General features: G+C 39.9%; 1 protein-coding gene across 1 annotated transcript; it reads right to left on the bottom strand.

Annotated features, from left to right (window-relative positions):
- Positions 1 to 884: 884 nt before the first annotated feature.
- CUNH10orf143 (chromosome unknown C10orf143 homolog) lies at positions 885 to 16,543 on the bottom strand. The gene is made up of 4 exons (XM_044445668.1): positions 16,394 to 16,543; positions 6,239 to 6,403; positions 6,054 to 6,119; positions 885 to 5,197 (listed from the first exon to the last, which is right to left on the bottom strand). Exons 1-4 carry the CDS (start codon positions 16,457 to 16,459, stop codon positions 5,141 to 5,143), a joined length of 354 nt encoding a protein of 117 aa, XP_044301603.1. The 5' UTR covers positions 16,460 to 16,543; the 3' UTR covers positions 885 to 5,140.
- Between the last annotated feature and the right edge of the window lie 289 nt (positions 16,544 to 16,832).

The following is a 16,832-nucleotide window of genomic DNA, read 5'->3' on the forward strand; positions in this document are numbered from 1 at the left end:
AAGTTTACTAGGTCCATACCATTCATTTCAGTGCAGCATGTCTCCATGAAACTGCAAGGACAAAGCCTACAGTGATACGTAGTTGTAATGAAGAAGGCACAATGTCCCCAGAAAGGGGAAGACAGACTTAAATCTAGACCTGCAGAGCCCAGGTGGCAGCTTCAAGGACATTTCAGGCTGAGGCTGGGCAAAGAGAGGGAGAGAAAAACATCTAACAGTTGCAAATCCTTCCACACTCCCAGGGAGAAGGGTCTGGGAGAGGTGGGGGGTTGGCACATTGATGGGCCCCACCTGAAATGCTCAGGAGATGTCACCCCATGGACCCAAAAGCTCTGATTGCTTGGGTGATGGGGAGAATAAAAGGAGAGCACTCAGGCTGGTGGTTGTTTCCTTTTTGGAGAGAAACTGGTTGCTGCTGAAGCCTTTGTCCACTCAGGGAGCTTTGAGGTGCAGATTCACCTTGGAGGCTGTGGGGAGGTGGGGACTACATGATAGCAGGAGTGAGATAAAATACACGACCTAATCCAAGGGCAGTGGAAGTTATTGTATGAAGGGGAAGGCCACCTTAGACCATTTGTTGTTTTGCACAGTTAGGATGGCTGGAGATGGTAAGAGCAGGCACCAGGTGCTGTGGCTGAAGGTAAGGGTTAGCTGAGGAAGGAGCCCAGGAATTGGCGTGGGCTCTGTCTGGGTGCAGAGCTGGAGGTCAATGTGGATGAGGAGGCTGTAGTTACCCCAGGAAGGAGGCAGGCCAAGAGTTGCTCCCTTGGTCTGGGGGAAGGAATGCCAGTGTGACCATAATTAAGCAGTCCTTGATTCAGTAAAGAGGAGACTATCAGGTTTCCAAGGAAAGCCCTTATCAAAGAGAGACTGAACACCAGATCTGGTTTTAAAACTATGCATGTAACATTTATTCTATGATATAAAGAATACAGAAGTGTAAGAATATAAGTTCAGAGTCATCAGCAACAATATCAAGAGGCCTCTTTCACGCTCACATTCATGCCACTCATACTCACAGCCAATAGACCCTCTCCAGGCAGTGATCCATCGGGACTATGGGTAACCAGTTCAGTGCTGTTCTGGCACACACGGAAGCTGGAAAGCCCCAGCATTTTATACCTTAAAGTTGACACTATCAACTTAGTCCAACTGGATCGAACAGTGAACTCTGAGCAGAGCTGATGCAGAATGTGCTGGTTTTTGTCACAGGATTCCATTCTCCCTCTGGATGGTCCAGGGCGGGCTTATCTTATCTTGTTATGTTTCATTCTCCAACCACTCCCGGCCTCTCCGTTTTGCCGCGAAAAATACTCAGTCCTGGTCAATCCCATAAAGCTTTTTGCTTCTCCATTTTCTTCTGGGTCTTTAGGCCTTCAGGAACCCATGCACAGTGTAACAAACACCCCCTCTTGGTATTGTAATTCTCTTACAATATCAAATATAATAATGAAATTGAGAAAGGGAAAAATCATGTAAATTAAGTATCACATTTGTTCAATTATGTGTTTCACTTGGGTTTCAGTAATTTTGAAATCATGTTGCATGTTCCTCATCTTTTTGATTAAACAAATCATCCATAATATTATAATGATCATTACAAACATGATCCATACAATTGGGTGAATGAGCAAGTGTAAAAAAAAGCAGAAGCTTTAGGTGAATACTCATAAAATATATCATACCAATGAAGTTCAATTAATGAGCTTTTTTCATCAGCTATTCTCTGGAATTCACCATTTTGATATTGGATCTTAACAAATTATTTAGCTGTATCCCACCTATGTTTCTGTAAGTGTTGTTTTATTTGTTCATTCTCCTTCAATAAAACATTTAGTTTTGCAAAATTTAACCCCAGGGAAAAATTCAACCATACTTCTCCTTTTGTTAATCTTACTCCTGTGTTTACCATTTCCATAGCATAATGTATGTGTCTAGTTATGTTTTGCATATAAGTTATATTACACTTACGCTATTGTCCTTTTTCCAAAATCATTCCATTAGACAAGAAAATTGATTAGACAGTTGTTACACATAAACATCCTATTGCAGTATCTATAATAAAAGTATCATTCCCCATTTTCTGTAGTCTACAAATACCATCCCTAATGTTCGAGTTACATGGTTCCCTTTGGGTTATAATCTTAGGACAAACTTTCCCACTTTTCACATCAAGATAAATCAACTGTGGTGTTGACAGATGTTCCCCTTTGAGTACACAAAGCATGATTAGACAAGAAGTAAGGCATCCAAAACACTCCATTGTTTCCGATTGGCATTGGTTGTATATCACATACTAATCCTTCTGTAGTGGTTTTTGTTTCACTATACTCTAATGAATACATTTCTACATACCAGTGTCCTTCTTCCATTCTATATTGTCCTATTTGATACCAATCTTTAAAATCAGTGTTAATGTAGTTATTCCATCCTGCTATATTGATAAGCATAGCCACATGTTTCCCTGTTAACACCATTTCCATATATTCTCTTATGAGTACCTGTTGTAATGTAATACAAGATAGAGACATTCTCACTCTTGCATCTGTCTGCTTAAACAAATCCTTTATTTCAAAGGTTTCATTTAAATGGTTAAAAGTTTCTTCAGGTAGACCTGCAGACATTGCATGTAATTTATAACTGTTTTCAAAATCATCTCCCATTTTTAGTATTTTCCATAGTGATCTTTCCAATGTTGATAATTTATTTGCAGTTTTCTCTATATCCCAAGAATTGGTGACCCTACCCCTGTTCCAATGCCTCCTAATATGGTGTCTAAGAGATCTCTCCCTCTTCTCTTCCATCTATCTTGTTTGCCTCTCATTAAATTGTACATGGCCATGTCCTTACATATAGGTTTTATTTTTGTAACATTAAACAAAGTCATGTTAATATACAAGTTCCATTTATGTATTCTTGGGCCAAACACAATCTTTTGTGGCATATGCCATTGAAATACTATGGAGGAAACTGTTTTATTTACTGATTCATCCTTTCCATTTGTTAGCAAGTATATTCCATACACCAAAGGTCTTTTCACCTTCTTCTCATCCTCACACAGTCCATCCGTAGTATTTCTCAGGATTCCCTCCATTACATAAAATTGTATCTCGGCATTATTGCAAGTGTAATTCAAGTGACACTTATTGTCACACTGAGTTTGGTTATTTAGTTCTTTGTGCCATTCCTCTATCCTAATGTCGGGTAAGCCTTTAATACAAAATCCTTTATACCAAATTGAGGTAAGATATGACGTTCTAGTCGCCCATGTACCATTTTTGTAAATTGGAAATAATAATCGTCCTTGATATTGTCCTGGTCAGTATACTCCCACAGATACACCCCCCATAATACCATAATACTGTTTCCCCCCTTTTTAGTGTGTTATTAACACAATTTGCAATTGAACGGAACCAGGACATTCTGCATTTTGGATATTCCCGCTCTGATAACTTGTCTCTATATGTTTTCTGGGTATATGGTGGATAAGTTTTCCTAGTAGTAGATTCCACTCACTGGTTAATCATCTTGTATTTCCTTTCTGTATCTTCCATTGTTACTATTTATGTGTTTGTTGTTGTACTTATTTCAGGAGCACTCCGTGATTATCTCCTTATGTTCCCCTGTATTTTCCAACATGTTTTCCACTTTATCCATGTGTTCAACAACTCTAACACCATTTGATTATTTTGATCTCTTGTAATGCATGCCCTTTGTGCAGTACCTTGTTTTATTATTAATTCTCTTTTATCACACATGTCTGTTGCATTATACAACTCAATTGTTAATTGTCTATTCAATGGCACCTTCTCCAGGTTTTTGTTCCCATGTCATCACTTCTCTTTTTGCCTTGCCTGATCCTGTACTCACACAGAACACTCTTAAAGCATATGGGATGCTGTGTGTCCCTATGGTATCTATATATTCCTCTATATGTAAATCCGAGAAGAATCTACCAAATTGTTGGGCTTCCTCTTCATTCATATCAAATCTGTCTCTTGCTGCCCAAAATCTTGTCACCCACACTACGGGTATCCCTTTTGATTGCCCCACCTCCTGAGCAATTTCCTGCAATTCTTTATTCATAATTGCTTCTTCTGTTACTTTTCTGTGCCTGATCTCCTAAAGCCTATCACTCTCATAAGTGGTCACTGTTCTTCGGTATGCTACCACTGGTTTAACCTTTTTAGCTTTTATTATGGCACCAGGTCTTGTCCCTAATGGAGAACAATCTGGGTTCTCTGGGCAAGTACCATTGTAACAACACCCATCAATGTACGGTGGGGATGGAGGAAAGGGTTCTTCCCCACTGCTATCCTCCAAACTATTGTCCCCATCATTCTCCTTTATTCTATCCTTCTGATATGCTCCCACCTTCACTGGTTTTGGCTTTCCTTTTATAAGGGTTGAAAGGACCTCATAGTGGCAATCTTGTAAGAGTCAAATGAAAACATCCTGTATTCAAAGGAAGAAAGGTGAAGCAATGAGAGTATAATCAATTATATCTCTTTCTGTGTTACAGTGCACATCCAAAATGGGTGAATGACATTCATTCATATGAATACTGAGTATCTAAAACAAATTCTGTGGATTATTGAACATTCAGAGATATACCAGCAAATATTAACAATAAACTGAAAGGAAATCTTTTGAGTTGTGGCTGTGCATGCACACACACGCACTTCAGGCATTCACAATATTCACATTATTTTGTGTAGACAGTATTCACATGCGAATGTCATACACACATATTCAGTATATTTTTTATATTATATGTATGTGTGTGCATGTGTATCATGCAAATCCATGTTTTGTTTACCTGCAGTTAACAATCCACATTTGTGAAAATGAACTTCCAGTGTATAAATGTGTACACTGGAGGTTGAAGAATCAAGCTGAATATTCTTCTGAATAGCGTATTTTAAGATATAAAAAAGAAATAAACATAATATTCTATTGAGAACTTTATCCAGTCAGATCTTGTACATACTACAATTTAAGAGGAGTGCAGAATAATCCAGCAGCTCAACCCAGTTCATACATGCTTTGTTATGGAGTACCAATGGATCATAGAATCTGAGCAAGTCAGAAGGACCATCTAGTCTGACCCTGGCTCCAGCCAGCTCCACTCATGACATGCCTACCACGTGCAATGTCCTGTGATCATCTGTAAGTCCATAATATGACCAAAATGTCCCTGAAATGAAAATATGTTCATTTTAATTCAAAGCAGAGGCTATTAGATGGATCACATGGAGAAGAAGTAAAAACAAATGCACTGCAATGAAATTTGTAACTTGACAGATTTTAGATACAGTTGCCCAAAACACTTGATGTAGGGGTTCTTTGAGTGGACCCAAGCATTGCTATAATTTAAATGTTTTCTGATCTGAAAAAGGCAGGTTGCTTCCAGGTAACTGTTCTTCAAGTGGTCATCCGTGCATTCACACATATATGGGTGCTGCACCTGCGCAGTGCCTGTTGCTGGGAAGATTGTACAGCTTTAACGGTTTTGGAGGGAACTCTGCAGCCTTCATATAAACTTAGAAGGCACAACTTCTTTGCTAGTATGGGAAGAACACTGTCCAAAAATCTTTGACTCAATCAGGTTGTAGATCAGACAGAATGTATCTAAAACCAATATGCAATTATCAAACTATAAACCCTGCCAAATGTTGTGGAATTATTTCTAAAATACTGCCCATAAATATTAAATGTCTCCTAAGTGGACACATCCATGGAATAGAGTAATCTCTGCCTTTCTAACCTGAACTGAGATTCATTTACATGACTAAAGTCTGCATTCTCTTACATATTTGAAAAATGAGCTTACAGTCCCTAAATTTTCAACCTGGTACAAGGAAACATATTAGTTTGCATTCTGCTACTATACAGAGAAAAAGCTAAATCAATACTGCCTCTTTTATTTACATGTTTTATACCTGAGAAATGTAATTGCAGGGTGTGTTTTTAATTAACCTTATGTTTTATAGCTCTAATATTTACAAATCAGCCTATCTTTTATGCCATAGTAAAAAAGTTAATATACTTACAGGTTCTCCAGCAATACATCTTGGGCAAGGTTGGGCACCAGTTCTGGTTTCCTTATTCGGAATTATCTGATTAACAAGCACATATACACAAAATTCTCTAAAAACAACAATTATTTGAGATTTTTATTATGAAATATATTAACATTTTCTGTTAAAAGCATGGATTTGGGTTACATAAAACATACCACATAATTTGGCTTTTCTTTAATACTCTGAGGATTGAAAATTTCAGATGGATCTTTTTGTTTCAAGTTCTCTTCAATGTCCCAGGAATTCATAGTACACTTGCTTGGTGGGTGGCAAACAATGATCTTCTCCGAAACAGTTTCTTGACTTCTGCATACTCTTTTCTGCGGGAAGGGGATGAAAAACAAATTAAGAGTGAAGGATTTGTACCCCACCCCCCAACTGTACTTATGCTCAGTGGGCAGAGTGTGTTGTTCCTGGGAGATCAAGCCCTATCTCAAGGCCTATGTTTTCACAAATCGTAATTTTTCTAGCTCAATTTTCTGTTTGAGGTATGAACTAAAACTACCTTGCTGTTTGAGGATGGTCACAGGAGAAGACTGTAAAACTGTTTCTACACTGAACATATTGAATAAATCATAAATAAATTACAACAGGAGTTTTGAGGTGGATGTGAGGAGAAGGTAGAAAGAAAAACACAAGTTCATATCAATGAACTTGATCTCACAATGGTGTATTTTGGATGCTGGAAATTCTGTAACTCTTTTCACTGGATAAGTGAGCCAACTTTCATGAACATTGCTCACAAACTACACAGATGCATCATTATTACCTTTCCAATATGGAAATGTGGTGGCTGGGTGCTTAACAGTTTGAAAGTCACCCATCCAAGAATATGGTAGTGGTTACATTACCTTGTGGCACTTACTAGCTATGCTATTTATACATTTAGAAATGGTCTGACAACTTATGCTCAGAGGCTTCCAAGACCCATGGAATGTTGGGGAAAGATGAGCAATAACACCTAAGAGTATCAACTGGGACAAGCAGAAGGAAAATGGAATAAGCAGGATACTGGCCTGGATTGAGCTCCTAACAGGTTTTATCATCCTACAGAGTGAATCATATCCGGGCAATTCAGACAATGAGGTCAAGAAGCTCTTCTACAAGCTACCCCTGGACTAAGCCCTGTTTATGCTATACAGCATAATGAACAAACGTTTCCTGAAGAGGGGGAAGAAACAAAGGTCTCCATTTCTTCACTTCACCTGAAAATTTCCCCAATCCCTCTGAACAGCTCAAGATTTTATTTCTGTGTTGACAGGAACACTCCCCTTATGGGCCAAAGATACTCCACAACTTTTTGTTGCAGATGATCACTTGCAGAAACTATTCAAAATCTGAATATAAACAAACAAACAAAAATCCTGTTAGTTTAAAACAAAGGATGAATACAGGAAGAATCTCCAAGGAGAAAGGCTGAAACAAGAACACTACTGAAAAAGAAACAAGATATATCTAAAGTAAGTGAATCAGAAACAAAAGATATATTATATGAAGAATGTGCAAAATGTAATAATCAAAATCTGAGAAGGCTGTCTGAAGGCAGGCAGCTTTCCACTGGGAGAACATCCACTTCCTTTGTTACTGTAGAATTTGTCCTTTATTAAAAGCTATGACATACAAGTACAAGCAGCATAACTAGCAATATGCATGACAGGAGGATGAAAGAGAAAAGTGATTTATTCTACACATTAGAAGAAATTTTCCTTATCAAAAATAAAATGAGACTATTGCTATGGCTTTAAGGTATTTACTATCAGAGATAAAATTTAGCATAGACGGTAGATGGCTAAGAATCTTATACTAATGCAAGAAGAAGTTGCAAAGGCTTCTACAGAGAATTCCAAATTACTGAAGTTCAGTGACACTGAAAACATCTCATGGAACTGCAGCACAGACCAGTACAGAATTTTGATTGTGGAAAATGCATTAATAACACAGTACTAGCATGTCCACATCAAGGCCTAGTTGGTCAGCCAGCTTTAGACCTCTCCTATTTTTATTGATTGATTGATTTGCATCCTGCCTTTTTCCTACAAAGGGTTCAAGGCAGCTTACATCATTCTCCTCCTGCATCTTATCCCCACAACAACAACCCTGTGAGGTAGGTTGGGCTGAGAGTCTGTGACTGGCCCAAAGTCACCCAGTTGGCTCTATGGCTGAGCAGGGACTTGAACCCAGATCATCTGAGTTCCAGTCTCATGCTCTTAACCATTACACCACACTGGCTCTCATTTTGATTATATTTCTTACTGAATATAATCAAAATGGTGAATAAATGTGTTAATTCTGTCATAACAGGGCTCAAAAGTCCAAATGTCAGGTAGCATATTGGATATGGTAAGCAAGGCATAGAAGTTTATCTCAAATATATATGGGCAGACTCACTGGCTCAACTGGAAACATAAGAAAACTAAGCCGAATATGAACATATACTGCAAATTAACATTATCTGGCAAATTCATATGGGTTAAAGTGAATTTTGTACAAAGGCTTCACAAAATGTATGGTGTAAGTGTAGTGAATAACAATTTATCATTAAATAGATTAGGTGGCAAATGCTTTAGAGTACTGGCTTAAATTAGTATTATGTATTTTAACTTTTGCTACTTTGTAGTTAACATCAAGGATCCTCTTGATTTTGGTATTCTGTTGCATTATTTGTTGTCATCCCACATGTCAATAAAATGAGTGACTGCTGTACCACTATCTTCCAGTAGGGAAAACTAGTGTCCTTTCAAAATACAGGTTCACCCAGGGCCGTCTTAACGCATGGGCCTGATGGGCACTTGCCCGTGGGACCCATACTAATCTGTGTATGTTAACCCTTGGAAAACTTCCAAAATTAACAGTAGTTGTTGTAGGGGCCCCAGTACACTGCTTTGCCTGGGGCCCATCATGCCGTTAAGACAGCCCTGGGTTCACCCATGCTCCCTTACCCAGTGCAAGAAAGTATGGGTCAGTTACATTTTTCCAGCATGAAATATGGATTAAAAGCAAACCAGGAGTAGAGATGGGGCAAATAAGCTAATATGTGGTCTCAAGACTCAGTGGAGTTGTACTTATATATGCCATAGAAATCTGGCAGCTGTAAGAATTTACATTCTGCTAGGACCAAGCTAATACTTCCACCAAATTTTTACAGTGTTGGGAGGCTGCCTTACCCAGAGGTCTGAGACACTTCCTCCCAGTATTTTGGGATATTATGTGTTGCCACTTAAAGAAACTCGGCCTTACACACTGTAAAAACAAGTCTGGAATGCTTGTATCTCTGGTTGTAATGGCAAAAAAGATCCAGCATGTCAGTGTGTCTTAGGTCATCTGGTCATGTACAAAAGGTGGAATTTCAACAATCAATCACACTGAAATTTGGTGCTTCCTGATGGATTCAGCCATATTAATCAGAAAGTTGACATGAATAAATCTAGGCAAAGAATTCCCTACTTTCAAAGTGATACACAATTGCTAAAAATCACAAACCCCCACCCATAGCTACGGCAATTCCAAGAAAATCCCAGCCTGATTAGATTTGGAAAAAGAATCTTAAAGGTGTCAAAAACAATATTCTTTTAGACAGTTCCCTTAGAAACATGGTTTCTTTGTCTAATTTCTATAAAGCAGGGTCAAAAATGCCCAATGTTCCTGATATCTCTAAGGTTCTGGGCATTTTCATATTCCTGATTACCTCAAGGTCCTGGTGCACGCCCTTCTCATACATCTGTTGGCTCCTTTACTCCCTTTGCTAAATTCATCCTTAAGCCACAAAGTCCAGGATTCTGCAAAGGAGGCTCTTCACTCCTTTCTTCCTGATTCTGGCTGCCAAAATTTCTGTATTTGCTCAAATGGCAACCTGCATGCAGCCTTTTACAAGCCGTTTTCTACAACAATATCAGGAATTTCCTTGTGCCCAAGTTCCATCTTTAGGCTGATCCAATGGAATACCTAGATGATATCTTTCAGTTGTGTCCTATGTTCTGGATATCCTTTTCTTACAAATTGAGCTGCCACCTCTGTTAGCCCCTTGGATAGTTGGACAGTTCCCATAATTATTGTAGCTCACAGTAGCTTATTTAAACTATAGTGAGTTGTGTGTGCCAGTAGTCACTCTGAATATTCAAACCACAAGTTACTATGGCTTATTGTGCAGTCTGAATATTCAAATGACCACTGGCATGCCTCAGAACCTACCATGGCTTACATAAGCCATGATGTCAATCACTAACTCATGTTAATGTGTCTCTCAACCTTCTTGTAATTTTGAGTGTCATGAGCACTCTCACAAATGGCTGCTATGGAGTCATTGCCCAGTCATAAAAAGCTGCCATGGTGGGTATGGTTGGGCATAAAATACTAATTTCCCAGAAGGCAAAATGGTGATGTCAAAAGAAAAGTAATTTATTCCAAAACCAAAATACAGGGCAGAGGTAGGCTCTACACATGCACAGAAGATGAGGAAAGAACTGAGCATGTTCAGCCTCAAGAAGAGAAGACTGAGGAGAGATATGATAGCACTAATGAATGGACTTACGTTATAAGAAACCAGAATTAGACTAGTCACTAGGAAGAATTTTCTCACTGTCAGAACAGTACGGCAATGTGGTCTCTCCCTCACTAGAGACATTCAAAAATCGGCCGGACAATCATCTGAGTGAAATGGTATAACTTAAGTGTCCTGTGATAGCAGGACCTGATGGTCTTCTGGCCCCGTTCAACCCTATTATTCTATGATTCTACATATACCCGCAAAACTTATTCAATTGAACCAAATAAAAATGACATTGGAAAGTACCACTTCACTTTGTAGCATGCAAGCTTGCCAGTGGAAATAATAGTTCTAAAATTCTTAAAATAAAAATCAGGATGGACAAAGGTTATGGTAAATGGCAGGAAGGATGTCTGTGGGCACCATGTCAGAGATCCTAGATACAGAATTCTATTGTATAACTTTAGCATTGTAATGCAGTTACTTTTGGCAAGATACATCTATTGCTTTCACCATCATATCAGTAGACTTGAGTAACCTCAAAGCCAGATGATTTCCTATGCATGGCTATTCAAAAATAAATTCCACTGAATTCATTTACAGCCTCTTATCTCTTACAGGCCCAGCAATAATTTACCTGGCTGACCTATATGCTTCCCTCCCACTGCACAATTAATGGAGGATATACTTCAAGGTATAATTTGCAGTACAGCAAAACATTATGGCACATACATTTGGTGTACTAATGCCATTACAAAAATAGCAAGGGGTTTTTTGGTTTCTGGAGGCAGGGCTGTTCACTAGTTCATATTACATTATTGGTAGCCCCCTGATGTCCCATTAACTAGTATTGCAAAGCTGGTGGTCCTCTTTTGGTTGCCTGACAGAAGGAATACCGGAAAGTCACATTTGATATTTCAGGCAGCTGCCAAAAGTGGTGAGCTACCGGATCACTGAGCCTGAGTACGGAACTCAGTTGTGAGTCTGCAAAGTTCTTGGTTGTTCCAGTTGACCACAATCTGACTGGCTAGGAATATTTATCTAAGAGCCTGGGATTCAGTACTTCAGCTTATGGCATCACAGTAAGGTTCTCTATGTTAAATTCCAGTTACTAGAGCTTCATTCAATAGGTTGTATGCTGACACTGAAGCTTTCTCTTACAGTAACTGACATCTTACTCTGTTGTTGGTATTATGACATTTTTGTATTATTTCTGAATGTCTCCATAAAACCTACTGTCTTTTCCTCTGCTTGATAATTTTAGTTTGGTTAGTTCTGGAAGAAATGTACTGTTTGACCCAAGGGAGAGGCAGGATAGGAAACCTGCACTCACAGTCTGGCTTGGCTGCATTACCATATGGCTGGGAGCATATTCTTAGTTGAGTGTATCAGTGGAATAAAAATTAAAGGAGACACCAATTACCAACTATGATCTCAAAAGCTGCAGATAAGACCAATGCCCCTTAAGGGTAATATTAAAACTCATTCTACTGAATATAAAGCATTAAAGACGATAGCCTTTATACAGAAACTGAAAATAAGGATGGCATTAGATTGCATTATTCTGATCAACACAGTGAACAAATCTAATCCAACACAGAAAAGCCATTAGTGTCACCAAAAAAGGAGAAAAAATGTGGAGTGGGTGGGAAGCAACTAATGGCATTAATGCATTAACAGCTTCTGGTCACTTAATGGAGTAGTTTAATAAGCTCTAGAGGGGAAACATGGTCAACCCTTTTCTGCCAAAGGGAAGGTTAGAGCAGAGTGTGGGTTTTGAAGATAGTGGGTTAAATTCCTGAGGGATTTGCCTACCTTGCTGTATATTTGCAAATGCTCTTTTAATAACACAAATGATAACTAACTACAATTAAGTACCAAAGGTTGCTCTTTTAACAAGCACATGCCATGACACTGTTAGGTTTAATTATGCTATAAAGCTCACTGGAACTACTTCAGAAAAGGGATATGGGGAGATCAAGCTTTGGAAAATTAATGTATAAGAAATCACTGGTGATTTTAGCTGTCATAAGTGTGCTGCTGCATTTGAATTCTGAATTATATCCTTTTAAAAACTTTTTTTTTGCTTACAAAGACATTTTAAAGACTCTATATTAAATTTCCCTCTGGCTACTTCCACATAAGCAAAAATGAAAACTTTGAAGGACTACACTCTGTAATGTTTAACTATTAACACTAGAGGGCTAAAACAAAATCTAATATTTAGTAATTTAGCTCTCAGAAGTGAGAAATAAATTAATATTTTTGAGCATAAAGAGCAGTTCACACTTATTCTAAATATCCTTGCTACAAAACATAATGAAGCCAGCTTCTGTAGGACATTGTTTAAGGTGAGATCCTCAATGTATTGAGTTTGGGGAAGGAAGTTTTGTGAAGAGCTCAAGTTCAGGATGGTGTCCTTCCCTCATTCTATTTATAAAAGCAGAATGGACTGGCAGCTGAATCTTACTTTGGCACATGGTGGCACTGGTACAGCATCTCCACCACACCTGAAGAAAGGAGGGTAGCTTTTTCATTTATTTGCAGTCATTTATTATATTTATAGGGATGCAGGTGGCACAGTGGTTTAAACTGCTGTGCTGCTGGGCTGGTTGATTGAAAGGTTGCTGGTTTGAATCTGCACAATGGGGTGAGTTCCCGTTGCTCCGTCTCAGCTCCTGCCAACCTTGCAGTTCAAAAGCATACAAATGCAAGTAGATTAATAGGTACCACTTCGGTGGGAAGGTAACAGCGTTCCATGCACTTTGGTGTTTAGTCATGCTGGCCACATGACCACGGAGACTGTCTGCGGACAAACGCTGGCTCCCTCAGCTAGGAAATGGAGATGAGCACCGCCCCCTGGAGTCAGACATGACTGGACTTTAATGTCAAGGGGAAACCTTTACCTTTATTATATTTAAAGCCCACCTTTTTTTCCTCCTGCAAGGAACCCAGGGTGGCTGGCATGTTTTTCCTCATTTTATTCTCTCAACAACACTATGAGGTGGGATGGCCCAAAGTTACCCCTGAGCATCATGGTTTAGTGGAGAATTAGAATCCATATCTGCCAAGTTCCTGCCCAATATTCTAACTAATGTGCCACACTAACTTATAGGGAGCAAAGAAGGCTATCAGGAACACATAGTTCTATCCTCCAACAGAGAGGAATGGCAGGAGGCTGCTGCTGTTCCTTCTAGACAAGGAGTCGGCAACCCGTGGCTCCGGAGAGGCATGTGGCTCTTGAATCCCTCTGCTGCGGCTCCGTTGCTCAAAATACGCGTCACAGCAGCCGATCTGTGACCCGTGCTGGCACAGCACAGCCCCCAATCTGCGACCCATGCCGGCACAGCACAGCCCCCGATCTGTTTCATAAATGCAACACACTATAGTTTTTTTATACATAGCATAAAGGTAAAAAATGATATATGCAGTGTTATTTTCATTTTAGAGGTCAAAAGAGTTTTGCGGCTCCTGGTGTTTTCTTTTCTGTGGGAAACGGGTTCAAATGGCTCTTTGAGTGTTAATGGTTGCCAACCCCTGTTCTAGACTATGCAGAGTGCCTGCATTATTATGTTTGCTAATAGAGTCAGACCTGATGAAGGAAGTCAGTGAAGGGAGTATTAGAACGGTTCCCTGCCAGTGCACCAAGTTTCCAAGGTGAATTCCTTCATCCCTTTGCACATATCCTTCCTTCCACCCAGCTCTCAAAGCAGGTGAGAAGGTAACTGCATAGCTTAGTATTTCAACTTCCCCAGCATAATCAGCAAAAATGCTAGGTGTCCAGACAAGTGGATATTTTTCCAGCCCCAGGCAACAATTTCTCCTCAATGCATATAATCCAGTTGTGTCTTCTCTCACCCTTGCAGCATCACCTTATCCTACTACCTCTGAACTGCCAAAGTATTACATCAGAAGCATCTACCATCTAAATTTATAACTGGGTAATGGTTTCTGACATTTATGCATCTCCAAGCTACTACATCTTTCTCCATTCTCACACCTATGACAGCTCATGAAATTTGCTTGTCAGAATCTGCTGCTTTCTCACAGAGTTTGCAAGGTCTGATGGATGAAGAGACACTCTAGGAAAGTGATGTAGAATCACTTGAATGTTTGAAGAGGCAGTAAAAGCATCTGTCAGAGATACTTGAGGCCTAAGAACATGAATGCCAAAATTGGTGCATGAGACTGAAGTTTATGACCCAGACTCTCTTTTTCAGACCCTCAAGTTTTATGATTTAGACTTCAGTCCTTTAAAATAATAGCCCTAAAGTCACAAAAGCAGGAAAACAAGCTTGTGGCATATATTCTCACTGATTTTGACTTGCAATTAGACAAAATTACTATTATATTGATAGAAGTGTCAGGAGTAGTGCAACTTGAAATGTGATTTGGTAGTTACCAGCTACCTATTTGTAACCAGCTCTAAGAGAATTTAATGAGTCTGTAGGTGTGGCAAACTCCTACCCCACTGAAAAATAATGTATGGAGGTCATGGAGGGAACTTTGGGTGGCTCAGAAGGACAGGTTGGGGTCAGCTGCAAGCCTACCTATGTCATAGACTCTGAGCAGCAAACATGGCTGGCTAAGACTATATGCTCGCCTATGCTAGGAGCCTGAGACTCAGGGGAATGGGAGGAAAAACTCACTCTGCCCTCCCATTTGGCTTCAAATGCAATATGGTGGTTAGGCTAAAAAGCCCTATGATGTCTTTGGGCACAAAGCTGGCCTTGTTCTATGCTGGATGAAGAGCTTGAAGACAAGGAGGTTGGAAGAGGGAGAGCAACAATAACAGCCCATTCTGACTTGTGAGGCACCCCTTACAGCCTAGATGATTGGGGTGGGGTTGGCAGTTCATCTTCTTCACAGGCCTTTTAAAGACATTATAAACTTTTTCTAATTATTTGTTTGTTAAAAATAAACCAGGGGGAAGAAAAAACTCAGAGAAGCAGTTCTTCCAGTCTGCAAGCCTTTAAAGACAAATTTTGTTTTCTAATAGTTTCTTTGTTAAAAAGAGAGAGAGAGAGAGAGAGAGAGAGAGAGAGAGAGAGAGAGAGAGAGATAGGGAAAATTTAAGGGGTCACCTCCCCTCCTTTACATGCCCACTTGTTATTAATATTTCCAAAGATCATTTGCAACCAAAGAATAACTCCAAAGGGAAAGTATTGTACCGTATAGAACCACGAAATGCTTGAAAACAAGAGAGAAAAGTGCAACGAAGCACTAAGCAAGGCTGCGTCAAAGAATCTTGAGAAGTAGCAAACGCATTTATGTCCGGAATGCACAAAACGGTACATAAATAAATTAGTCTTTTTTTTTGTTTGTTTGTTTTGTTACAATGTTCTGCTTGCCACTCAGGCCGTTATTTCAGACAAGACCAGAACGATCTCGTTCGGGCAATGTTGCTTGTACTGTGCCTTTAAAAACAGATCCTGAGAAGGAACTGGCAGAGAACGTTAACTTGCCAAATCTCGTTCTATCTTAAGGGGATTTTTGATACTGCCTTCTTCAGTTTTCTACTTCTCTCTCTCTGCCCATCCGTTGTTTTTATTCTTCTTTCTCTCTCCCCTCATTCCCGCGTAGATGGACTGAACGGCCAGCAAAAATCAGGTCTACAACAGGAATAACAGCAACGAGCGCTTTATCTGCTTTGAGCGCTTTCTTCCTCCCACCCTATCTTTGGAAAAATGACGGGCAAAGTAGCAATTTGAGCACAAAAGGAAAGAAAGAAGGGGCCGTAGCTTCGGCGGAAGTTATGACGCATGGCAGTCCGGGAAGCAGCGCGGGAACGCCCGTCAAACCCCTGCACACTGAGTGGCGGACTTACGCGCTCAGTCTCGGGCGTACATGGTTCCCGCGGCCGTCTCCGTTGCTGCTCCGCGACTATGTTCATAGCCAGCTGGGCCTAGCGTTGACTTTCCATGGACAGTGAACTGCCTGCTCGGTTTCTCCTGGGAGAATGCCTCGCTTCTTACCCGGTACTCCGCCCACTTGCTGAAGTCCATCCCCCTGATTGAAGCGTAGTCCAGCTCGCCTTGAAAGGCCCAACAAGCGGGGTGTGGGACTCTTAGTGCAATTTAACGACAGTTTTAGATGTACCGGTACCAGCAGGACGTAGGGGAGGGACAGGTGGAACGCTGAAGAGGACGCAGCTACGCTGGCATAATTTTAAACCTGGTTTCAGTGCTGAAAAGGTATCTTACTAGGAAAACAAGCTACAAGAATGCTTACTAGAAGATTCGCAGGAAGTTTGAGATATGACTGCT

The sequence above is a fragment of the Varanus komodoensis genome, unplaced genomic scaffold, assembly GCF_004798865.1.
Source record: "Varanus komodoensis strain SLA01 unplaced genomic scaffold, ASM479886v1 scaffold49, whole genome shotgun sequence".
In the NCBI taxonomy this organism is placed as follows: Eukaryota; Metazoa; Chordata; class Lepidosauria; order Squamata; family Varanidae; genus Varanus; species Varanus komodoensis.